Source organism: Miniopterus natalensis, chromosome 8 (assembly GCF_054644295.1).
Source record: "Miniopterus natalensis isolate mMinNat1 chromosome 8, mMinNat1.hap1, whole genome shotgun sequence".
NCBI lineage: Eukaryota > Metazoa > Chordata > Mammalia > Chiroptera > Miniopteridae > Miniopterus > Miniopterus natalensis.
In genome coordinates this window covers 25,633,236-25,660,202 of record NC_142088.1, presented here as the reverse complement: position 1 = coordinate 25,660,202, position 26,967 = coordinate 25,633,236, and the positions used below count along the sequence as shown (strand labels likewise).

The 26,967-nt window shown below is 36.9% G+C and overlaps 1 protein-coding gene across 2 annotated transcripts in view; it reads right to left on the bottom strand.

The window, feature by feature from the left end:
* Positions 1 to 8,552: 8,552 nt before the first annotated feature.
* Positions 8,553 to 26,967, bottom strand: part of SF3B1 (splicing factor 3b subunit 1) — a 33,080-nt gene continuing 14,665 nt past the window's right edge. For both annotated transcript variants that reach the window (XM_016219719.2, XM_016219786.2), the window contains 20 exons: positions 26,127 to 26,297; positions 24,222 to 24,459; positions 23,037 to 23,249; positions 22,823 to 22,944; positions 21,150 to 21,347; positions 20,955 to 21,056; positions 20,228 to 20,407; positions 19,404 to 19,490; positions 19,007 to 19,277; positions 18,585 to 18,730; positions 18,335 to 18,481; positions 18,058 to 18,183; positions 17,378 to 17,599; positions 16,913 to 17,095; positions 16,717 to 16,828; positions 15,133 to 15,253; positions 14,499 to 14,630; positions 13,101 to 13,373; positions 11,204 to 11,420; positions 8,553 to 10,939 (listed from right to left, as the gene is read on the bottom strand). In XM_016219719.2, coding sequence (XP_016075205.1) covers positions 10,781 to 10,939; positions 11,204 to 11,420; positions 13,101 to 13,373; positions 14,499 to 14,630; positions 15,133 to 15,253; positions 16,717 to 16,828; positions 16,913 to 17,095; positions 17,378 to 17,599; positions 18,058 to 18,183; positions 18,335 to 18,481; positions 18,585 to 18,730; positions 19,007 to 19,277; positions 19,404 to 19,490; positions 20,228 to 20,407; positions 20,955 to 21,056; positions 21,150 to 21,347; positions 22,823 to 22,944; positions 23,037 to 23,249; positions 24,222 to 24,459; positions 26,127 to 26,297 — 3,420 coding nt within the window. In that variant the 3' untranslated portion in view covers positions 8,553 to 10,780. The remainder of the gene's footprint in view (positions 10,940 to 11,203; positions 11,421 to 13,100; positions 13,374 to 14,498; positions 14,631 to 15,132; positions 15,254 to 16,716; positions 16,829 to 16,912; positions 17,096 to 17,377; positions 17,600 to 18,057; positions 18,184 to 18,334; positions 18,482 to 18,584; positions 18,731 to 19,006; positions 19,278 to 19,403; positions 19,491 to 20,227; positions 20,408 to 20,954; positions 21,057 to 21,149; positions 21,348 to 22,822; positions 22,945 to 23,036; positions 23,250 to 24,221; positions 24,460 to 26,126; positions 26,298 to 26,967) is intronic.

Below are 26,967 nucleotides of genomic sequence, written 5' to 3'. Positions count from 1 at the left end.
ATGCCCTGCCGTGTGATCTCTCCCATCTGGGTGCTTATCTATGTCCTTTATCATATTCTTTTATAATACGTTGGTAAGTGTGTTTCTCTGAGTTCTGTGAGCTGTTTTTGCAAATTGACAAACCCAAGGAGGGGGGCATGGGAATCTCGATTTATAGCCAGTTGGTCAAAAGCACAGATAACAACATGAGACTTGAGTTATATGCAGCTGGTGTCCCAGAGAACTGTTTGGCGGGGAACTCCGGGCACATTTGGTGACCAGAAGTGTGTCATCAGCGAAGTGTTCTGTGTGAATAGTAAAGGGGAAGCACACAAGAGGAAAAGCGAGATTTTCCTACTTAGTAATGAAGTGAGGGAGATGACTATTTGCATTTAAAAATATTTTTGTGGTGCCTTCAAAGAATATTAAATTAATAAAAGCCAGCCTTGCCCAGCTGGCGTGGCTCAGTGGTTGAGCATTGACCTATGATCCAGAAGATCCCCCGTTGGGGCATCGATCCCCAATAGGGAGAGTGCAGGAGGCAGCTGATTAATGACTTTCTCCTCAGTGATGTTTTTTTCTCTCTCTCCCTCTCCCTTCCTCTTTCTGAAATCAATAAAGATATATTTAAAATAATAAATAAATAAATAAATAAATAAATAAATAAATAAATAAATAAATGTCTTTACCTTAAAGTCTTTAGTCCACAGTGAGGTTTGTTAGGCATCAACAGCTGGTTTCTGCCAAAAATTGTTAAAGGTCCGAACCCAATGGTCTGCAAGCGGCCAGTTCAGGGGCCAGCCTTTGTTTCCATGGGCTCTGCTGCCCCCTATCAGAAGCTAAGAATATTACAGAAAATAGAATTTTTTGAACAAAGCTTTTCACAGGACAGCAGTTTACATGATTTCCTCGGTCACAGGATGAAATGGGATAGTCTCATATCTTGTGAATGAAGATCAAAGAATTACTTGCTGAAACATGTGCCTGCCTGCTTTGCTGCCTCGAAGTTCTTGCGCAACAGTAATAAAAACCACAGTGGTAATATCTGTCTGAAATAATTCGAGGTGCAGACAAGTGCTTGGGTCCTCGGCTGACACCTTTCACAGACCACTGGGGAAGACACGCGAGCAAATGGGCGACTTCAGCATGGAGCAAGGTGGGGCGCGCGGGTACCAGGTGCTGGGGAAGCTCCTTCTTGAAAAAAGAGAGGAGCCAGCCAAGTGAAGAAGGAAGCGAGGGGCCTTTGCAGATGGTGGCACTTACTTGTGCCGGGCGGGGAAGCCCAGGAGAGGGTGGCAGGCTCAGAGCAAGCAGGCAGGAACGGAATGGTGCGGTGGGCTGGCTCCTAGCGGCCTGGCTGCCGCTCCTCTGCCTGGAGACTGCTGGTCGCAGGGCCACTTCACCGAGTTGCCTCAGAGTATGGCCAGGTCAGAGGTCAAGACAAACGAGAGCAAAACGGATCCCTGAGGGGCCAGTGAAGCAGCAAATCCAACCAGCAGTTGCCCTGTGTTCTGCGTGCATGATATTTACATCCACAAGTGCTGAAATATTTTGCTAAGGACACTACTTCAAGACTTCAACCAGGAAAGGAGCCATTAAACAGCTAGTAAAGACTTGCACCTAGCAGAGCTATTGTTCACAAGACAATGGAAAAAACACCAAAGGTAAAAAAAAAACAAACCCAGCGAGCATCTATGGGATTTGACCTATGGGAAATACTTAACATTTAGTGCTCACTTTCCCTATTTTGCCTCAGTGCTGGGCATATTGCTTCACCTCATAAAAGTAGTTACGTCTTTCTCAGAACATACATGCACCAGGCATCAATCATTTAGTTTTCCATTATTTATCTCATTTTCATTTAGCACAGCATCTTTCACTGAGTCATATTCTCCCTTTGAACAGCGTTTCGGCAAAATGTTTCCATTATTTTTTCCCCTTTAGTTTACTCTGTCAAACATTAAATGTACATTTCTTTCTATACCCTATAATAAGGTTTTCCGTTTTCCTGGTCTCCTAGTGATTTCTTTGACTCTATCAGTCCTAAAGAACTTTGGTAAGAGAATGACACCCTTCCAAAAAAAATAATATATTTCTCATTAGTCCAGAACAACAGGGTCAAAAAACAATGTCAATAGTTTAGTTAAAAATAACACTGACTACATGGATCAGTGGAAAGAGCATCAGCTTGGAGTCAGACCAGCCATGGTTCAAATAGTGGCACCGCCACTGAAACTCTCTGGGCCTTCATTTTCTCCTCTGTACAATGGGCATAATAAATGTCTACTTCATAAGGCTGTTGTGGGAAACAGATGAGCAAATATATGCTAAAGCATTTTGGAAATTATAACATTAATCAAATTAAGGAATGTTGTTAAATTGCTTATTGAATGAATGAAGGTTTCATAACTTTTCCTTTTGAACACCAAGGTTCTAATCATTACAACAGTCTTTATTTGCCCATATCTCACTGTTTCAGGACCTTGTTAATTAAGTGATTCTTGTTAAAACTAGCAAGACAAAAATTTCAGCACACAAGAAAACAGAAATTGCATGCAAAAAGGATTTTCCATCATGTCCTTTCTTTTAAAAATTCAAGATAATGTTAAATAATAGCTAGCATACATCCCTTTCCAGCCACCACCCCCCCCCAACACACACACAGAAGCCCAAGTCATTTGGGACCCTCGAAGATGGGGAGATAACTCAGGCAGGCCGTAGTAAACCTCCACAGGCTGCACTCACAACTGCATCAAAGGGACCAGGTATCCCCTTTAATAACATTTCTTGGACAGAGATGATTGATAATGTTAATATCTAGTTACAAGCTTCTTTTTCTTATTACAGCAAGAAGAGGTTATCTTTTCCTCTAAGAAAAATACTAAAAAGTAGGAACCATGTATAGTTTTGAGTGCAGACAGAGAAAATCATTAAAATTTACAGAGCATGAACTGTTCCTGTTTCCTCACCTTGTTATGACATGTACACAGGATCTCTTGGGATAGCTGACCAGAGCTCCAGGGACAAAACCGCGCTCATGCATCCCACCTCTACATGTGAAAGATGTCCAGGAAGCCCCTCGGTCTGCAAGTCCAATCAGCCATGGTCTTTCGGAAGGTTCACTATTAACTCTCTCCCCCTGAAAAACACAAAATATCCTAGATCCCTTTGTCGCATGAAATATCATTTTTCTAACACCCTCTAGACCCCCTAAAGATTAGACTTTTAAATGAAAGAAGCAGACAAGCAAGTAATTTGAAGAACACAAAACCAGCTTGATACCAGTTCTTTCCACAATTGGCCCATGTTCTTCTGAGGGTTGGCTAGCAGGAGGCAGTGACTAGCAGGGCCACAGTGTCACAGTTAAGGAGATGGGAGGAAGATGTTGGGTGGGGCCATGATTTAGTCCACCTGGCTGTCTGCTCTGAATTCATTCTGCTCTGAGACTACTTGCTGGATAAACTCTGTACACAGCTATGCAGTGGATCAAGGAAATGAACTCGGGATATTGATCTTCCTGAAGCACAGTTCAATTCATGTCATTTCCCTACTTTAAAACCTTCAATAAATATTTGTTGGATAAATGAATATTGAAGAGTCAGTGATTACCTTTCAAGTTTAAAAAATAGCTTTGGAGGCTTTCCATAAACTAAAGCCAAAGTACATTTCATTTATTCATTCATTCAATAAATATGTATTAGGTACCTAGTAAGGAAGGAACTGTACCTGGTGCTAGAGGTTCGGATTTGGACAGACATCAGATACTGACCCTAAGTTCTTGGGGCTACCTCTGATCTTTTGCTGTTTCTTAGCACTAGGGCTGCCCACCAGCTCACACTTTCTTAGGCACAGCCCAAGCTTCTGCTAGGTTGTCAAAGCTCTTCACCCTTCCCTTCCAACACCGTGAGGTACAAGTCTAACTTTTCCTCAAAAGCTAAGCTCCAGTGTGCCCTCCTCTGCAAGCTCCCTCCTAACCACACTTTCTCCCTCCCTCTCGGAAGCTCTGTCCTCTGACCTGAGAACTTGACCTGCGGCTTTATTTTGGCATTACACCCTCTGTCACTGTTACTTCAACATTTCCTCCATCTTTCAGGGAAGGACCTTTCAACAATGCTCAGAGCAGCTGGCACTTAGTGACTATCTGCCCAATAAATGAAGTCCTCATTCTTTACATTGTAGATACTTTGTTTACACCCTTGAGAATACGTTTCACAAATCTCCTTTAACTTCTTTTTGAATCCTCACCTGAGAATATGTTTTATTGATTTTGAGAGAGGGGAGAAGGGAGGGAGGAGGGAAGGGAGGGAAAGAGGAAAAGGTGGGGAAGGAGATAGATGGATTGGTTGCCTCCTGTACGCACCCCGCTGGGGATTGAACCCATAATTTAGGTATGTGCCCTGACTGGGAATCGAACTGGCAAACTTTTAGTGCACAGGACGACACTCCAACCAACTAAGCCACACCAGCCAGGGCCATAAACCTCCTTTTGACTTCATAAACTCAAAAGCCAAATAGGTCATTTGTTCAAGATTATTTAATGCTGTGAAAATGTAAAATGTCCATCAGAAAATGAAAATGGCCCGACCTGTGTGTCTCAGTGGTGAAGCATCCACCTATGACCCAGGAGATCTCAGTTCGATTCCCAGTCAGAGCACATTCTCAACCTCCAGTACGGGGCGTGCAGGAGGCAGTGGATCCATGACTCACCATTGATGTTTCTCTCTCTCCCCCTCTCCTTTCCTCTCTCTGCAATCAATAAAGACCTACTTAAAAAAAGAAAATAAAAATGTATTAGGCTGCATCTCTCATTAGGTAAGTAAGACAGAACTATGTCACAATTTCAGGGGAAATAAAATGTGAGGAGTGAACTTCTAACCACTGACACCAGTTCCTTCTAAAATGAAGATTTGAACAAATGTATGCTTTCAAGACTTCAACTGCACTCACTCCGGCTGCACTGCTAATCAGTCCAACCAAATACCTTCTCCATCCACCCAGGCTGTTGAGCAATACCAAAGAATATTCTGCAATCCCTTGGGACTATTGAGCAATCCTAAATGTCCCTAACGAGTTCCTTCTCTTATTCCAACAGTTATTTCCAAAGTGCTTCTCCTCAGGTCACCTACCAATCTCCATTCTCTCTAATTTCAGCAGTGACAACAGAGGTCTTCTCCCTTGTAATAAAAAAATAAGCAACAGCTGTTACATTTATTAAGCAATATGCTTAGACATTTTACGTTACGTTATCTCAGTTAATCTTCACAAAGACCACCACTTATTAAAGGAGATATTAATATTATCCAAATTCTATAAATTAGAAAACTGAAACAGGGAGGTCAAATAACTTGCTCAGGGTCACAAAGCCACTAAAGTAGCATATCCAGTTTATAAGTCCAGGACTTGAATTTATAACCAACCTGGTTATGACAAACACCAGAGCCAACTGGTAAGCCCATATTATATGGACTGCATTCTTTCCCCTTGGGGCATAGTAAAAGCAGGGAGGGGATTCTCAAAAGGCTGCCCGGCTTCAGCCCCCATCCATATTGTACATACTGGCCAAGAGAGTCAAGGTTCTCCTACAACCAATGCTAGTCAAGTAGGAGGAGAAGCAATATGAATATACATCTATGAGGTTTATGAAATACACTGACCTAACCAGCCTGTGCTGTTCAGGCTGCTGTAACAGAATACCATAGACTGGGTGGCTTAAACAACAATTATTCCTCACAGCTCTGGAGGCTGGGAAGTCCCAGATCAAGGTGCCAACAAGATCCATTGTCTGGTGAGGACCATCTTCTCACTGTATCCTGACAAGGCAGAGAGCAGAGAGAGAGCAGCTCTCACTTCTCTTCATAAGGGCACTAATCTTGTTCGTGAGGGCTCCACCCTCATGACCTAATTACCTCCCAAAGGCCTCATCTCCTAAAACCCATCACATTAGGGAATAGGATTTCAACATGAATTCTGAAGGACACATTCAGTCTATACCATAGCCTTACTGGAAAATTCAATTGATTTGATGCAATAAAAATCTCCTTCTCTTGTTCCCTCCCTCTCAGCCAGGTCTCAGCAAAGTACCACCTTAGCAGTGTTCTGATAACCTCTTGACTATCTGTATCTATACTTAAATAGGTACTTCCATAGGAGAATATGTTTATTGATTTTAGAGAGAGAAGGGGGAGAGAGGGAGAGACAGAGAGAAAAACATCACACCTGCCAGGGCGGTACTTCCATAACTTTTATTATTATTACTTTGACATTTTTATTGATTTTAGAGAGAAAGTAAGAGAGGGAGAGAGGAATGTTGGTATGAAAAACACCAATCGGTTTCCTCCCACATGAATCCTGACCGGGAATGAAATAGGCAACCTTTCTGTGAATGGCACGATGCTCAACCAACTAAGCCACACCAGCCAGGGCTCCGTAACTTTCACTACTGTACCATTACCACACTGGAATGGATGGAGTTGCACCCTAAACCGTCATTTCTCAAACTTTCATGTACACATAAATCATCTGAGGATTTACTGAAATGCAGATCCTTATTCAGTAGGTCTGGAGTGTTGCCCAAGTCTATTTCTAAAGTTCCAAGTGACACTGATGCTGCTGATGGCCAGACCACCTTTGAGTAGCCATGACCTAGACACTGGCACGTGAACAGTTCTTCCTTGATCACGCTGGTGCTAAGAGCTTATCTTCTCAAATGTGTAAATTACATTCTGGGCTTTGTGACAAAATTATACAAAGCATCTAGTTGCATATTACACATTATACGTATTACAGAAACCAGCTGTTACACTTTACCAGGTTTTCACCTTATTTTTTGGTTTAAATTTTCTGTACAAGTCTGATTTCACCCACTTATTTCTAAAGTAGCAGTGCAACTTTTATATTTTTATATTCTCTGACATATCCATAGACAAACTTGTCATGCCTCCAACCCACCTCATTATCTTCCTTAAGGAATCAGGGGAAGATGTTTCTCATCCTATCCAAAAACATCCCTCCACATGCACCCTGCCACCTCCTTCTACCTCATCAAAAGCTCATTCGAGCAATTACCTGCTTTTTTTTGCTCATCAGCCTCCTTTTGTCTAGGCCCAAATTCCTCTACAGTAATAGTGATACAAAGTGTCTCATGAAATTACACTATTTTCAAACAGCAAATTTAGCCAAATTGTTGAATTTAAGTGGATATACAGGTGTTCATTGTACTATTCTCTCAATATGTGAAAAAAAAAAAAAATTTAAGTTTGAGGGGAGTTAGACATAAAAACAATTAACAATTTATTTATATATTCCTACCACAAAGACATTTCAGGATAACATTTCAGACTAAATCTCCTCCAATGCCTCACTCACTAACATGTTAAAAATATTCCCCAAATTTTTAAGACTGGCCAGCGTGGCTCAGCGGTTGAGCATCAACCTATGATCCAGATTGCAGTTCGATTCCCAGTCAGGGCACATGCCTGGGCTGTGGGCTCGATCCCCAGGAGGGGGCGTGCAGGAGGCAGCCGATCAATGACTCTCATCATTGATGTTTCTATCTCCCTCTCCCTTCCTCTCTGATATCAAAAAAATATTTTTTAAGATTTTAATATTAGGCCATTAAAAAGTCTTTTTGTCCATTGACATGAAAGCATGTCCTTTTGTTTTTAGATTGTAAAATAACTAAGAATAAATTTTTAAAACCTAGTTTCTCCATCACGAACACTAGAAATGTCACTGACCTATACTCATTTAACTTACCCCCTTCCTGCCTTAAACCTTGACTGCCGGCAAACCCTTAAATTCTATGGCTTTCTATGCACTCTTAAGGAGAAAAAGGTCAGATGCCCTGCCTGTCTTCCTCCTCCAGCCAGGCTGCACCCCCTCACAGGTGACAACTGGGCCCCTGAACTGCATTCCAGGTGGAGCACTGAGCCCTGGGCTCCTACTGTGCCGCCTGCAAGACGCCGAGGACCAGATTATCTTACATGTTTTGTTTGTTTTCCCCAACGTGGGTGTTTTAAGTATTTGTGAAACAGTATTTCTAGTTACTTCCTAGGCAACTTCCTAAATGAAATGCTTTTTTCATCATGCTTTAATTTTACCAAACCTATGTGAGTCCTGCTTAAACAACAGTCAAGACTATTAGAGAGATTTTGCCTTCCAAACAATACTTGGAGGCATTTTTGGTTGTCACAACTGGGGTGGGATGCTACTGGCATCCAGTGGGTAGAGGTCAGTAATGCTGCTCAACAACACCCTGCATGCCCAAGTCAGCACCCCCATAGGGAAGATTTATCTGGCCCAAAATGTCAATAATGCCAAGGTTGAAAAATCCTATGATAATCATGGTTTCTGGTCCTTTTAACATTTTTGGATTTAAAAGGCATTAGAAACCAAAGAACCAAACAATTGAACCTACGTGGCTCCAATTGTCTTTCTCAGTTTACTTGGTTTTTTAACATTAAGTTTCCTTGTTTGGAAAAACCCAGAGGTGGTATTATTAAAATGGCACAACCACAACAGAGTGTAGTGCGATAGTAATAGAGTCAACTAAGATTAAAAACTGGTCTAAAGACTTTAGATATAATAAGTTTTATTCATTTGGTGGTACTTGATGCTCACATGGCACCATACAACAAATTTTAAAAATACAATATGAAAAAAATTGAACAGCCAGAGATCAATTCCATTAGAGGGCCCACAGAAAAACCAACAAAAGCCCACAGAAAAGCCCACCCACAGTCCCCTTAAGAACATCAATTTCTTCCTGTTTAAGTTTGGCTTTAAGAAACACCAAAAGAAAGTGCGAAAGAAAGTCTGAAATATAGTTAAAACTTCACATAGCGTCTTTCACATATCACAAAATGCTTTCCTTATTCAATAAGCGTATAAAATAATGCAAATATCTGTGAGCCTCTATTTGGTCCCAACTATTAAGGTCGTAGCTTTCAGTATGTACTTCATCTCTGTCCTCACACTATTTGTATCAGTAAATAGTCACGTAACTAGTAGTCTCTTTTGCTCCACACAGCCTCTGCAAAGCATTAATATTTTCCGTAAAAAGCATGGGCCCAAGCAAATTGAAGTTATGTAAGTACCTGAAGTGAAAATATAACTAAATTTCCCCAAGACTGGTTTAAAATCAAATTTTGGCTTAGAAATCTAATTGTTCTTTAATTTTCATGATTACTAATTACTGAAGGTCATCTGACAGAAACTAGAGAACAGCAAGATTTAAAGTTGCAAAAACGTCTTAGAAAAATGATTTTGGAAAGTGTGTTTTAGTACACACTGATCTGTTGTCACAAAGTTATGTTACACAAGGAACACAGAGTTACAAATTCTTCCTAGTGAGTCAACTAATGCTCAGTAGATTTTGTAAGTCAGCCAATTACAAACCGTTTCTCATGTAAGCCTCCAAAACAGGGGGCCCTAAGTGATAGCAGTTCAAGGAACAAATTTCCTAGTCCCCGTATGACCTTACTTACAGTGGCAGAGTCATCTTATGCATAATATGCTGCTACAGAATCTTATTTCCCATTAGAGTTCACAGAAGTACTATCATACGGAGACAAAACAAAACAGCCAATAAAAGGACTAAAACTAAGGAAGTCTTAGCCAGAAAATTAGGAAAAGCTAACAATATACTTAAAATATTTGTCAAAAAATACTAATCACTGCCTAAATGCTTGGTTCCTCTATAATTTAATGGCATTTCAGTTTATGCTTGACACCTATACATCAATTTATCTAATTACTAAATGCAAAATTAAGCAAACATAGACATTTCAGCTGCTGCAATTGTGTATCACAGTACATAACATGTAACTAGATGTCTCTCTCCTTTTCCATTATACTGCATTTTTTAAGGGCAAGGGGCAGATCAAAGGCACCTTTGCATCCCCTACACTAAGCACAGTGGCTGGTACACAGTAGGTGCTCAGCAGGTATTTACTGGATACATTGTTGAGCCATGGCTTATGACATGGAAAAGAGCCCAAAGACTGTCTTATTTTAGTATCACTACTTAGGTTGCCTCACTCCCGACAGAAAGCAGTTTTAAAACAGATACCTTCTCCACTTTCTAAACACAGACTCGTCAACAGTTGGACATGACTTGAATCACTTCCCTTAACATGTTCATAAAGCATTTTGAGAAATCAAGAGATGAAAGGCGCTATGTAAGTGCAAAATAATAATATTCAAGACAGTTCAGCAAAGGCGATATATTTTCTATGGTGATGGAACAGTTGTGCTAGTTTGAGATGAACACCCCCAAAGCTACTCTTTCTCATTGTCATTATCAACAGAACAATAAAATTTTGACAGACGCTGTATCACTTTATATAGTTTATATTCTGCTACTTTCTATAAACCAGGTGACAGAAAATGAAATTAAGCCACTTATTCTACACAAACCAATACTTTATCAAAGTTCCGCATTTTACAAGTCATGTTCAAAAAACACACACAAGTTAGCATTTTGTACACAAATGTTTATTTCTCAATTAAACATTCCCTTTAAACACAAGGAATGAATTCTAAATCTTCATAAAGATGAATTAAAAATGAAATCCCTCCAGTATAGTGTGTGTAGTCACTGTGTTCTTGGTCACTACTGGCATTTACTGTTTAACATCAAAAACAAAGACAGGTTATTTAAAAATCATGCTACTGGATTTCTAGCTCTTCCTCTATGACCAGTTCTATGCTGATCTGCAATGTTTAAAAGTTTACATCACCAAATCGAAGCAAGTTTAAGGTGTGAAATAGATGTGCATTAAACACAAAATAAACAATAAAATTATAAGATATAGTCAAGTTCATAACGAATATAGGTGTTCTTATCATCATTGTAGATTCTTGGGTAATGTGCTATGAGAGCATCCTGTGAACCAATGTAGATGGAGTTGTAAATTTTCCAATACACATCTCTGACCTTCCGGGCTGGGTGAAACAAACCCTAGAATTAAAAGATTACATTATTTCAATTTTCAAAGAACATACATAACCTTAACACAACAAACTATAAATATATGATTCCAAACATTTCCCTTTAAGACAGAACAACTGCACAAAACTGCAGTGAGCAAAGACAAAACCTAATTCCCCCTTCAGCCACAACTGTTTTCCCACATGGCACAATATACCCTACTAAAAATTAGGAATAGTGACTTAATTCAACTACTTTTTTCATTGAGTAATCTTTGAAAAATCTTTAACCTACCTGTAAACAATACTGCAACATTCTACATGGTCCAATAGCAACTCTCAAGCCCTCCAGGGCTCCCATAACTGCCTGAATTACATGAGGAGATGTCTCAAACACATTGGGCCATACATAGTTCAACAAGTGGTTCAGTGAGTCTTCACAACCAAATCCATAAACCCCAAGTGACATGTGTTGCACCACTGCACTAGCCGTCTGCCTGTGTACAAGGTCCCTGCAATGGGGGAAAAAGTTCTTTGTTAAGATACAGTCTTAGTTTTACAGGAAACATTTGCCAGCCCATTAGAAACCAAATTATACATTCAGTACATGGGAAAGAATCATCCTCATACCTGATATTTGATATAGAATGCCTTTAGAATGACGAATGAGCCTACTTGAGAACTTTTAATGACTCAAATCTGGCCATGGCTCAAAAATAAGTCATTATTTTCTAATGAACTTTTGAAAGGAGTATAACTCTTAGAGCCCTGTGTAGTAAACATTTTAGTATGCTACTAAAGATGGGTTACATGACTCTTACATATAAATGAGTAACAGTAATATCTCATTTTAAACTCTATAACTGAAAATCTTTAAGATTAATTCAATACTAATATACAACAGATAACTAAATTAAAATTAAATCCCTACCCTCATATAGTTTGTTTCATTTGACAACGAAATTTGGGGAGAAGAACCAAGTTTTTCAAACCTACAGGAAAAAAGAAATCTATCATCTCCCATGTCAACTGAATTTATGTTTATGACAAATCACTGAATTATTCATAATTATTTAACTGATTATAAACATCAGATAATGGGTTTGTAATAGATACAAAAATGAGTTCATGCTCTTTTGCCCTCAATGATAGTAGTAAGAAGAAAAAAAAAACTTGAACTTTACCAGTATCCTTTTTTCTCTTATCTACTATAATAATAAATTAAGCTTCATAGCAAGGCAGTGTTCCTCATTAATAAATTTCCCAACTAAAGTATTTTTCCTTTTCATTTAGTAATTTTCGATGGCTTTATCACCCAACTAATTAGTACACGCAACATAATTTTTAACTGCAGTGACTGCACTATGATACACAGACACATCTCACTGAAGAATACGGAGTATGATTTACTCCTACTTGACTAGGCTCCAGCTGGGCAGGCTTATAAAGAACATGATTCTTATTCTGTCCCCATGCCTTACAAGTTACTTGTGGTAACTTGTTGAGTCCTGTTAAATCTTCCTTTTGGAAGATCATTAATGAGTAACTTGAATTTATAAACAAATAACTGAATGGGCTCTAATCTGAGGAACTTATTTTTCCTGAAAAACAGAGGCAATGAAACAGTCCTTTTCCTTACTACTTAGACCTTAAACTTTCCCTTACATGTTTTTAGTTACTTTGGTGGTTAAAAACTATGTTAGTCCTAGATGGTTAAAGGTACCAGGAATCTACTGTCAAATAACTCAAGCAACAGTGTATCAATGGTCACCATCTGAATAATTGGAGGCATAAAATGGGAACAGTGCAGCTCTGGCCAGCTATGTTCAGTAGTTCAAAAGTCTAACAGAAACATTTGCTTCATTTGTAACAAAAGCTAAAAAGATCAGATCTCTTAACCACACCAATAAGGTCATGCTCATCAATATTATTTGACTTCAATTAATTTTTAAAACAAAAGTTGATCAATTACTGGTTTTCAAAATGTATGTGGTTTAACAGATAAGCAAGGGAAGGGGGCACTTGTAGCATATACATTATTTGAAGATAATAGTCATATTTATAGTTTACTCAGGCTAGCATTCCCCTTCTTTAACTGCATCACAAGTAGGTCACATAATAATTATTTCCATAAATTCTAAGATAAAGCAAGAATTATAACTATTTTCTTGCATTTCATTCAAATCACGTACCTGTCCATTAAAGCATCTTCAAGTAATGGTGTTACAGCATAAATGTAGTCCTTTCCCATTTCACCAATATATTCAAACAAGAAGGAAAGTGATTTTAACACTCCATTTTGAACATTCAGTTCAGGAACTCTGTATTCATTCATTAAGGCAGGTAGTACTGTGAAGGGTGAACATGTTTCAGCAACAATAGCTATTGCTACAGTGGTACAAACTCTGTTCTGCCTTTCCTGAACTTTTAGGTTGTTTAAAAGTGTAGCCAATACATCATGAGGGCTGAAAAAAATAAATGTCAGCAAACTGTTAGATTACAAGTCAAAACTTTTTTTTCAGAGGGAAAAGAAAAAATGCAAAGGAATGAAACTTTACGGTAAATAGTCACTGGGAACTTAGTAATTTTATGATAAAATACAAAACTTTCAAATCACTAGCATTATTATTCCTACTGAAGAACTTCATTTAAATTAAAATGTCCATTTTAAAGAAAAATTCACATGTATTCAAATGTAATTTTGAATCTTTAGTAAATTTCCTGAAATATAAAGAAATTTAATTAAATGTTTAGATTGATTGAGTGTTCAAACCATGGCCACTAGAGCGAGGCAACCTAACAGAAGCATCCAAACTGAGGTCTCCCATGCCACCACACACAAAATCTTTTCCTTTTCTTATCTTCCCTCCCACACGCCTTTACTATATCTACTCTCCTTCCTTAAGCATTATTGTACCACATACTTAAGAGACACAGGGGCTAAACATTGGCACAACAGCTAATCATTGCCAATTTCTTGACTACATTAACACTAAATAAATATTACTGCTACCAAAAAAGGGTTGGTGGGAAGACTTCTCTAACTAATCTGACTTTAGTTATGTTTTATTGCTTGAAAATATTTTGTTATTAAGCCACATGTACATGTAGTATCTCATTTTTCTACAATGACTGCAGTTTGGTTCTGAAAGAAATGGAAGCAAATAACCATAGATTTATTAATAAAATAGCTATAATTCAATTGTCTGTGGATTTTTAAAAATATTTTTAAAACACTAACATGAGCCTTGACTTATGCTGATTTTTAATTTAAGAACTGGCCTTAATATTTCAAGCAATATCCTAGAAAGTACCAACAAAAATTTGAAATTATTTTGAGAATCATAGTTTCCCTCCTCTGCAAATATCTGTAATTAAATGAAATTCAAAAACCTCCCATCTATTTTAATTCAATTTAAAATTTAAGAAAAAATTTCAGTAACTGGTCAGTGGTTAAATGAAGTGCTTTCACAACTGCATTACTCACATCATCCCTTAAAAGAAATTTCTACAGAAACAGAAGCATTTTCCAACATCACAATGGGTTTACTACAAAGTAAAAATATATAACAGAAGTAAATAGTACTCACCCAATAGCCTTTGCAATATAACCAAATGTGTTGACTGTGGCCCTACGAATAGCTTTTTTGTGAGCTTTTAAGAGCTCCAAAAGCTCAAAGCAGATCCTCATCCATTCCCTTGCTGACACATATTCAGCTCCCCTAATTTAAAAAAAAAGTTAATTTTTTGTGTTTTAAAAGTTTGCAAATTCAGTTCTGAAAACACAATTACCAACTCACTTTAAGTGTAAAAAAATATATTATTACTCATCAGAAAGGATAGTTTATTCTTAAAACTATATTTCCACCCCCACCCCCCATTACTACTCAAACTCTGTGGTTGAGTCTTGACCTATGAACCAGGAGGTCACAGTTGATTCCTGGTCAGGGCACACGCCTAGGTTGCCGGACCGATACCCAGTAGGGGGCATGCAGGAGGCAACTAATCAATGACACTCTCATCACTGATGTTTCTCTCTCTCCCCCCCTCCCCTCCCCTCTCTCTGAAACAAACATTTTAAAAAAGAAATTTCACTGAAATATTACTACTACATAGCCTGACCACATATACTTACATAAGCAACACTAAGCAAACTTGCAAAGTAAATAAAAAGTGGTTAAATAGGAAAACCAATAATGCTTATAAAAATGTTTAATCTCTTACCTGTCAGCAATACGTCCAACAAGATCAATACAATTCTCTTGTACTTTTTCATGCCTGTTCTTTAAGATGGGAGTGAGTCTAGGCAGCAGATCTTTAATTGGTGGGGTCATCTTATGCATACCTATTTAATAGAAGCCAACACTCTGTCAATTAACATTTGAACTGCAACCTTCGCTCATTTTACCTTTTACTTAGCAATGCAATATACGTGACCAGGCATAAATATAAACTTACAGCTGCCTATGAAAAGAAAAAGCCCCAGATTCTGACCAGACTTAGAATTGTCATTAACTCTTTATTAACGATTTCTGATTATGCATAGAAATGAAAGAAATTAGTGAAGTGACTTAAAGAATGATGGATATTCAACAACAAAAAAAGTTTTATTTGGTTCTGAAATGTATTTGTACACTGACATTTAAATATGGGGACAGCTTATGTTCCGGCCATACACAACAATGTAAGCCAGAGGTAGACATGTAAATTAAAGCAAAATTTTCCAGAAAGGGCCCCCTTACCCTTTAACTGCAAAACAAACAGATCTCCAGTCTCCCTGCAATGCAGGGCATACTTGGATGGTATTTACACCTATGAAGAGAGAAGAAAGGAGGCAGCTGGCAGGGGCTCTTGCTCTAACTAAAATTGCTTGCTCTGATTCTCTCTCCATTGCTTTTCCCATGTTTCCCTGACCAACAATATGGTTTACAACTCCCTGCAAACTAGAGCCCCACAGGTAGCCAAGTAACTGATTTTTGGCCAAGTAGCTATACTTATGAATAGAGGACAGAACTGAATTGGGGATTATATGTAAGTGCAATAGTTCAAAGATCTCCTGTATTGCATAGAAACCCCTTACTAAAAGGAAACAGTGGCTATCACAGCCACAATATATTATAACTTCCTGCTAGGTTATCCCCCCTCTAACCCCTACAGAAGTTACTTTTGCAATGTCATGTTCAGTTACAATGAAGGATTAAACACAAAAGAACATTTCTTTGTTTCATTATAATGACCTTAAAAAATAAAAATTTTGTTCTCCATAGCCAAGAACAAATGTAACATACTTGTTTCTATTTTGGGTTAGAAAACTGAATGGATAGTTTTAAAGAACTAGATGTAAATAAAAACAAGATAACAACTTGAGTCACACATTTTTATCCCTGATTGTTTCTAAAACTTGAAAGCAAGCAGGAAAACCTGCCATTACCACTTATTAACTGAAAGTTGAATATATATATATTTTGTCCTAAAACTAAATTAAAACTTCAGAGTTGCCCACCCCCCACCCCTCCACCCCACCCAGAATGTATTTCAGACAAGACACTTTTTGAGTTGTGACTACTCCCACCTCTCCTGCAGGTCCTAAACTTGCCCTTTTTCCTCTTTTAAAGTAAAATACAAATGGGTTTTGGGAGATAAGACTATTGTGACATCCCCTGACTTAACTATAATTTTGAAATATTTTTTAAAAAAGTATCAGAAATCATTACTCAACTCCTAAATAGGATTCTATAATTTACTTTAAAAATAAATTTTAAAAAGTTAAAAACAAAAAAATTTCTACATGACCAGCAAATTCCATACCTATTACATTTACAATGGCCTTCAGTGCTCCAAGAATGCTGCCCAATACTTCAGGGTACTCTTCACCCAAATACTCATACAAAACAACACCCAAGTGCCCCATCAATTTTTCCTGTAATGAAAGAAATAATGTTAAAAGGTTTCTATTCACATTAAACTATATGGTGAAAAATAAAAATTCAACATAAAAGTTTACCTCTTGACAAGTCTTCATAACAACCGCAGTTCGAGAGATCAAGTCAGCTGCCTGTTGCCTAACTTTTGCTGATTTGTTATTTAAACGCCACAAAACTGTACCACAGATCTGAGGCAAGTAAGGTTTAACCCGTTTGCCAAGAGCATTGACCACTGTGCCAAACCCATTCAGCATTACAGAGTCCTAAAAAAAAAAAAAAAGCTTAATTAACTTCTTAAAAACTACATTCATTGGAAACTAGAATTGTTTGTGATTGAAAGGTTGAAATATACTGATACTCAGTTTAACAAAATAAAATCTAAAATTTTGAGGTAGAGTATTTCCTCCTAGCTAACGTAAAGAGAACATGAGTGTTTAAAAAATTACTTCAAATTCTGTTACTCTTTAGTGATAATATTTGCTTGTAAAATAACATGTTTTACAAAATGAAAGTCAGTGGCAACTTGTCGTAATTAGTATCATTACCTCTGTAGTCTGTTCTTGGAAAGCATAAAGAATACCATCAATCAGTTGTTCTTCAAGTTTATGATCAATATCTGCTGCTCCCAAGTTGCCCATAATTTTCTCGATTGTTTCCATCACCATTTTTCTGTACTGTTCAGCTTCGTCTTTCAGATCATCCACAATCCTGGATATAATTTCTGCTGCACCTACTTTGTTTGCCAACTCCACAGTAGTATCAACTAACTAAAAAGAAGGGGGAAACCAACTGAATTTATTGTTCTTCAAAGGAAATAAAGATACATCGTGAAAAGTCAAGATTCTAAAAATACTATTCAGCTAGTAAGCATGCTGAGAATGATCAACCTCTATTTTTAAAATTTTAAGAAAAAGAGAACCAAAAAAAATTTACATTTGAGTCTAAGTCAAGGTGATTTAAGGTAAGATTATATTCATGTTTCCCCTAGCCAGACCAAGCATTTCATTGACTAGACAAAGACAGCAATTCCTAGTTGGGTATGTATCCTAGAATGCAAAATCAACATGGAAGTTAACTGACGGTAAAATCCATCTCCTTTCATTATTAAACACATAAAATGATGAGGTAATCAGGGCAAAAAAAAAAGTAACATGCATTCAAACCAACTAGAAAATTAGTTGAAAGAATTTTGAATTTTTATTTTTTTTTTACAATAAAAGCTTACCTGTCGATAATTTCTTCTATCTAAAGCCATTCTGTGTTGCCAGAAGTGTTTAAAAAAAGGCGGCAGAATCTCTGTTTTAATGTAGTTTGCTTCTACACCATCTGTTCCACAACACTGTTTTACCACCTAAAAGGTGAAAAATAATAACTGTAATCACAGTCCTGTTTCAATATACAACAGCTGGTTTTTTTAAAATGCTTTAAAATTCTCTTTGAACCATAAAACACACCCAATTTAGATTAACAAATCTGGAACAACAACAATCTGGGACAATTACCTTCAGCACAATTTTCTTCATTTCTTCATCAGGAGACTGGAATTCTCGAATAAGGATTAACATCACTTCTCTAGTATAGTAGTTGGCATATTCTGCATCCATGAGAGGAATAAGATACCCAATAGCCTTTAAGAAGGCAGCCAGACCCTATTTTAAAATAAACATATATTTATACACACACACTTAGTAAATTGGATTTAAGCTGTCTTATCTTCAATAAATAGGGGGGAAATCTAATTGGTGGATCTACCTTTCCTCTGTGTTGTCGGATACCCTTCCATAGAGGCTTTAATACAGAATCAAAAGATTCGATTCCATAAGGAGTTGCTGCTTCAGCCAAGGCAGCAATGGCCAAAGCACTAATGGTCCGAACTTTCTGCTGCTCATCCACAAGACCTATAAAACCAAATACAGGTTTTAACTAAGCAACAATATTGCCTAATTTCCACATCCATCCAGAGTCTAGCAATATAATCTAACTGCAGAATCTGTTAACATTAGACAAAATTAGGCAAAAGCCATAATAAACCACAGCCTATTAACAGAAAATATTATAAGTCCCATTATAAACTATATGGTATTTATGCAATTAAAGCCATTCCACTTGTCTCTCCAATTCAGTAGCACAAATTTAGGACACCTGTCTTAAACAAAGTTATATAAACAACTTACCGTGTTCAATGATTTCAACTAAACTTCTCAGATGTGGCAAGATGGCACAGCCCATAAGAATAGCTATCTGCTGTACAATCTTAATGCCAGTGTGTCTAGCTTGCCAGGACTTCTTGCTTTTGCACACAGCCTTTAAAAAGGGCAATAGTGAAGGAATACCCAGGGCAGAAGCTACAACAGCAAAAGCTCTAGCTGTTGTGTTACGAACATATTCATCCATGTTATCTATATCGGGTCTCATGGTAGAGATCATAGTAGCCAGACCAGCAGCCTAAAAGGTCAAGAAAAAAGGGCAATGGTGAGTTGATAACATTAACCCTCAGCCACGTCCTTGCATAATCAAATAATCCCATCAACAGATACAAAAGTTTCTTCTCTAGAAATATTATGCAAATACCTTTGCCAAATTAGAAATAATCTCTCGGCCTTCCACTCTAGCATAGTAATCTTCATCAATCAACAATGGTTCAATGACCACAAGGATCTGAAAAAGAGAAGCAGCTGAATTTTCACACCAATTACTGATGCCATCCTCATGTAACAGAATACATACAGTGGAAAAAATTTATTATAGCATGTCACTTATATAATCTAAAAACACAAGTGCACAAAACTCATTTTACTAGAAAATTTAAAATTACCAGGACATAGTTAATCAAGGGACAAATTAAGAATTTTAATTGCACAACTTCAAATCCCATATAAAGATAAAAATTTGGGAGAACTGTTAACCGCATAGACTAACAGTTAATATTTTGTTTTTTTTAAAAAAAAACTATATACCCATCTGCACTTTGTAATGCTAATCCATAAATACCACCAGCCCCCCCAAAAAGGGTTCTTAACACTAAATGACATGCTATAGAAACATAAGTTTTCTCATCTTAATCTAGTATCAATAAAACAAATGAAAAAATGAGTAATATGAACCCACTATAGTAAAGCGAGCAAAATGTTACATCTATATATACACGTATTTGTTTATGTTATGCCTGCTTGTGCAAAGAAAAAGGTCTGGGAAGACATGTAAATTGAACACTGATAACTCTTGAGTGTCTTGCAAGTGGGTAAAATTTTCCTTTTTATTGTGCAGGTATAGCATCAGCTATTACTTTTTAAAGAATTTTTAAATTGCACAAATACATGTAAGTTGGCAAAAATTCACTAATTCCTTTCATATTAAAAATATCAAACCATTAGAAATACTTGAGAATAACAAACCTTATGCACATATGGTCGAACTAAGTCATCAAGTTTGTACAATATTCTATCAATAACTTTGACAAGTAAATGACGTTCTTGATCCTCAAGTGTAGGAGACATCAGTAGAGGAAGAATCTGATTAAACAAAGGACCTGCTCCAAATTCTCGAGCTTTATCAGTAATCTGACGCAATGCAGCCTGGGGGTAAAAAAAGAATAAAAGGTATGTTTCTTTGTAATTAATCATTTTGAACAAGCAATTTACTCCATGACTTTCTGTGACTTAATCGTTCAGTGTAAACTTTAGGCATTTTACGTAGAGTAGCTTAAGTTCATTCACATCAAAATTACTCTAAAGTTTGAATTCCTATGACAGAAGTTCACTGTTTCAGTTAATAAAACGTAATAGGACAGTGGAGCCACCACTGGGGTTATGAAACTCCTTAACTTCCTCTAAAGGACTGCCATCTTCAAGCCACATAGGATACTATTACAATTCCTCACATAATTCCACTAATTTCCTTAAAAGTCTTCAGCATGTTCTAAAGGCCTTGAGAAAAAAAAGAGAAGTCTCATTTTTCAACATCCCTATTAGCATAAAATTGCTTGATTAAAAGGCTAAGTCCTTCATATTACACATCTTTCTTTCACTCATACTATGCCCTTGATAAAGCTGAAGAGGCTAAATATAAATTTCTACGTAAAAAATTATAATTAATATGATGACTTAATGAACTGGCACTTACCTTTCTCATTGGAGGTGTTCCATTCTTAATTTTTAAAAGCAATTTCATTATTTTCCTCTCTTTTTGCTCTTCTGGACTAAGAGTTGATTCATCAACATCAACCTAATACAGTAAAAAGAAAACAATTTAAAGGCGGGCTGAGACATGATTTGTAATTCCTAAATAAGTTATTTTATTTCTGCTATTATCACTTACCAAAAGTTTATCAAAGTACTGAATATCATCAGGTTTTAAAAATGGAAGATTTCCAGATGGTTGGTCATTAACACTTTTCATAGTTCTATCTTCAGTTTGCATATGGAAACCAGTCATACCTCCCAAAGGTGTTGGAGTTGCTGTCAGCTTTCGAGCTGGAGTTCGAATAGGAACATAACCAGCTGGAGGAGGAAGTACCTAATACAGTTAAAAGACAGTTTAGGATTTTCTTGACAAACTAAGGAATAACATAATAAATAATATTTACGCTTAAAATATTTTACAGTTTATTAGCTAGGACGCTTTTTGCTTGGAGATAGGAATTACCATCAATCCCATTTTTCTATCTTGACTATGAGTTTAAAAAATATATAACAAATATTCCTATTTCTCATCAGCTAATAAAATTTAGGTGTGGAAAAATTAGGAAATAATGAAGCAGATTATAAGATTCTGATCACTTTCAAACATTAACTTATATAAACATGTTGGTTTTATTTTAATAATAAAATAATCACATAAATCTCTGCACCAAAAAGCAAATCTTAATATTATTAAGTCGCTTTACAAAAATAGGCTAAATGCATACAAACTGAAACCAAAATACTTACCAAAGCCTTGTAAAATACACACCAATTAGCTAAGTCAAAGAAAATTCACTAAAGATTCACTAAGGGGGATTTTCCTCTCCTACTGATGATATTAAGGAAATCAATGACTGCAACTGACAACACAGGCAGTCAATAGTAGACACAGAACGTCTACACCCACTTTATGAGGTTAAAAAAGTTATAAAGCAGAAATTCATGAATACTTGAAACACATATTTAATACAAACCCAATAAGGGGAAAAATACATATAAACTGATAAAAAGCAATAAGCACTGGCAGAAAAATCTGTGTCAAGGCCATCAGATAACTTAGGGTCCAGCCCTGGTTATGATACCACCTACATGCCCAGACTACCTTCAGACTAGCAAATGGTGGTCCCTGAGTCCCATGTACCTAGAAACTTTTATAGTTCAAAATAAACTTCAAGATGCTATGATAGAGAATATTCTGTGTTCACGGGCAATCCATGAACTTATTAAACACACAAAATCTTGTGAGGCATCAAGTTAAATAACCATAACCTCATGTGAGCTTAATCCTGGGACTACTGGTAAACTAAAGCAGCAAGCTATTCCATACCCCCAAAAGCAACATTTCTCCAAGTATATGGTCCTAGACTTCTCACCTTCCAAAAATAAAAAGTTCCATGTCATTTATTTCTTTTCATTCCTATTATTTTTTGGAACTGACTATATTTGGAAACAGCTAAAAGAATGGAATGACAGCAGTAAATGCAGGCAAGGCCAGTGCAAACTTGACCTGTAAATTTTTTGAAAGAATATTTAAAAATTCACATCCTAGCCTGGCCAGGCGTGGCTCAGTGGTTGAACATCGACCTAGGATCCAGGAGATCGTGGTTTGATTCCCAGTCAGGATACATGCGCAGGTTGCAGGCTCAATCCCCAGTTGGGGGAGTACAGGAGGCAGCTGATCAACGACTCTCTCATTGTTGATGTTTCTATCTCTCCCTCTCCCTTCCTCTCTCTGAAATCAATAAAGATATATTAAAAAAAAAAAATTCACATCCTAAAAACCATCACTTTCATATTCTATGTTATTACCTTATATCCTTCTGGGAACATAGCATCTAATTCTTCATCAGAAAGTGGGCGATTTCTTTCATCAATTTCTCTCTCCCAACGCCAAGCCTGAAGCTGTTCAGGAGTCATACTCATTATGTGACCTACCAAAAAAGCAAATTTCTGTAACAATCTACAGTACAAATACTTATCATTTCATAGGTCCTGAGGATATAAGACAGTTAAGGCTTTTTACCTGGAGTAGGGGTAGCCATGTTCATGGCTGGTGTGCCAATAGGTGTTTTTCCAGGGGTCAGAACAGGAGTACTTCCACCCATCTGACTAGCTGGTGTTTCATCCCAACGTGACTTTCTTTTACTGGCTCCAGGAGTGGGTGTTTCGCCAATTGAATCTCCACCTCTATCTGTTCGAGGGGTCTCAGCCCATCCACTTCCATGCCCAGGAGTATCTTTAAAAAAAAAAAGTGTATAATTTAAAAATTTTAACGGTCAAAAATTTACTTTTTATTCTGAAACAGCTAACATACTCAAAACTGATCAATTTCAAATACAGGGTATTTGAAGGAGGCCCACTTCAGGTTTAAATATTTCACATTTATCCTCCCCCCTTCACTATTTTTTACTCCTTTTCCAGTGATTACAGAAACAATTCCTAGCAAACATTAAGGAATAGGAGAGCAAAGTATTTTTTAACCACCCATAATACCACAACCGAGACAGCCACTTTGTCTCTTGAGCCACTTTCCATTTCTCCACACAGCTGAGATTGTTCTATATGTATAATTCGGTACTGCTTCTTTCATCTATTATGTTAAGTACTCTGCCATATCATTAAAAATTATTTGTAAATAAATTCTAATATAGCAGCTGTACTATGAAATATTAACTTGCCAAAGTTCTCATACATAGTTAATGAAATATAGCTTTAAATGGTTAATATAAAAAAATAAGACTTAGGCAAATTTATTAAGACAGAAAGTAGAAATTAAAATAGTTTACCAGGGGCTGGGAGGAGGCAAAAATGGGGAGTTATTATTTAATGGGTATAGAATTCCTGTTTGGGATGATGAAAAAGTTCTAGAGATGATACTGGTGATGATGGTTGCACAACACTTGTGAATGTACTTAATGCCACTTAATTATACATTTAAAATGGTAAATTTCATGTTATATATACACTTTACCACAATAAAAAACAAAAGGTCTACAAACTTTTCTTCCTCGTTTTTCTTAAAATAAATTTTAAACCTCTTCAAGAAAGGAAAAGAATTAGGCATATGATCTGCTCAGTTCTTATCTGTCCCTAAAGCAGCTGGTTATTTGCTTAAACAGGACTAGAAAGAACAGATATTGGCCTATAAATATACCACTCATCAAGTCAATCTTTCACCCAAACAATGTCCAGACTCCACTAGAAGTACCTCTTTCTGTTTTGGGGGTCTCATCCCATCTGTTTTTACGTGCACTGGAAGTTGCGCCTCCATGGCCTGGTGTAGCATGGCCTGGTGTATCACCTCGTCCAGGAGTGGCAGCTCCCGCTGGTGTGTGACTTGGTGTAGGATCCCATATTTTTGAGCCTGGGGTTGCTCCAGGAGTCTCGCTTCCCTTTGCACGACCTGGTGTCTCATCCCATCTTAAGGAAGGGGTATGTCCAGGGGTCTTAACAGAGCAAAAGCATTTTATTTCACACACCTACACACCCACATAAAAATAACTGAAAAATTTGTTAATTTTAAGCATGATCTCTCATATGTGGAATCTAATGAACAAAATAAACAAACAGAAACAGACTCATAGATACAGAGAACAGGGGAGGGGCGCTGGGAAAACAGTATGATGATTACCAAAGGGAAGGGGGTTGGGGACACACAGACTAGGGTAAAGGGGAGATAAATTATGATGAAAGGAGACTTGATTTTGGGTGGTGAACACACAGTGCAATATACAGATGATGTATTACAGAATTGTACACTTGAAACCTATACAATTTTATTAACCAATCTAACTCCAATAAATTCAATAAACTAAAAAAAAATTTAAACAAACAAGTGCTTTAGTTCTATTCTCTATAATTAAAAGTTAGAGTAGATTACCCTTCTGTTTAAGAGATACATACTTTCTAACAAATATATTTACAACTAAACACAATTTAAAGTTTTAATTTGGAGCAGTAAAGAAAAAAAGACCTACTTTAAAAAACATTGCATTTTGAGTATGAATCTTAGTTTTGCCATTACTAGCTCTGTGACTTTGGGAGTCACTCAGGTTTCTCTGTCTAGATCTACAATCAAAGAATTTTAGCTTTAATTATGCCAGTAGTTCTCAAAATGGGGCTTAGAGACATACGCCCATTGAGTTGTCACTAAGAAATACTATTTTTGTGTTTTCGTTCATGCTGTTTATTTGATTAATATAACATGTTTTGGATTACCTGGGTTAATTATAACTAAATATTGCAACATAATTTTAATCTTTAAGATGAATTTGTATTTACAATCACATTTGCAATTAATATTACTGATGCTGGCAAGATCAGTGAAAAAAGATTAGAAATGGATTTAAGTAATCAGAGGTTCCATGGCAATTCGAATACAGACTAAGCAGTAGGTGATGTAGGGCGTAAGATAAGTGATAGCAAAAGACCCTGCACAGTGCAGACAATACAGTATCAAAACAGATGATTTCGTGTAATTTGTATCAAATAATGACTTGTAAGTATTCTGTAGGTTTTGTAACATACTTTTATGTATTTGTTTTAAAATTGGATGCTGCCCGCCTGGGCATGACTCAAGGGTTGAGCATCAACCTAGGATCCAGGAGATAGCGGTTCGATTCCCAGTGAGGGCACATGCCCGGGTTGTGGGCTTGATCCCCAGTCAGGGGTGTGCAGGAGGCAGCCAATCAATGGCTCTCTCTCACCAATGATGTTTCTATTTCTCTCCCTCTCCCTTTCTCTGTCTGAAATCAATAAAGATAATATTAAAAAATAAATAAAACTGGATGCTCTATCTAACATAAGAGTTCTAGCTAGCTTTGTTTGCAAACTTGCATAAATACCATAATAAATTTAAAACTCATTATTTTTTCCTTTAAAAAGATTCTACGTATTACTCAGAGTTGGGAAATTTTCCATTAGGTAAGTAAAGCAAATAAATTGTTCAAACTCTCAGTTGGCACCTTGATCTAGGTCTTTGAGCCTCCAGAACTGTAACAAAATGTTATTTAAGCCACCCAGCCTGTGATACCCTGTTAAGTCATAAGAACAAATACATTTCATGTGAAAGAAAAAATTATAATAGTAATATTAAAAAATGCAATGTAATCACCTCTGCTTGATCCCAACTTGATAGCTTTTTGGGAGTGGCACCAGGAGTCTGATCAGCTGTTTGATCCCAACGTCGTTTTCGTTTTGAGGGAGGCTGGGATGCTGCTGCTCCATTGACAACTTTTAGTTCTCCAGCTTTAGCTTTTTCTGCTAGTTGTTGCCTAATTTCTCTCTGAAAACAGTCAAGCAGTGAGTATGTTTAAAATGTTTTCAGTATATTTTTATATCATTAGTACAATGATTTCTATTTGTCATTTTATTCTTCATTCACTCTTTCTATGCTAGTGGCAGTTCCCACTCCTTATTTTCCCTCTCTCCTCTGTATTTCCAGTTTTATACATTGCCTTTCTGCACAATAGATGAGCAAGTACAGAATTTATATAACAGTGCACCCTACATTAGAAAGTTAGTGAAGAAAACCTTCAGTGGCAGAGAACCAAAATGCTTCCGTTGAAAAACTGTTATATTTAAAACTCATATAAATAGCAATTCGAACTATATAACGACAGAAAAGAGAAAAAGTAGAAAATTTTAAATGGTTATGATAATTATGTAAATATTATATATAACATCCCAACACATGCATTTGATTTATCCTATGATTTTCAATTAAGGTTCCATCACCCCACTTAATCGACACAACAAAGTGATTATATATTCATAATAAAGTTATGGGCGCTATTAAAACAAAATGAAGCGTAAGCCAGCAAGAATTCTTCAGAATTCTCTGTCCATATCCAAACTCAATCTTATAGGAGAATTAGAGTTTTTTTAAGGAATGGTTTAAGTACTTGGCTTTTCTCTTACACACTGGCTTCAGAAACACACTACCAATCCTCCCA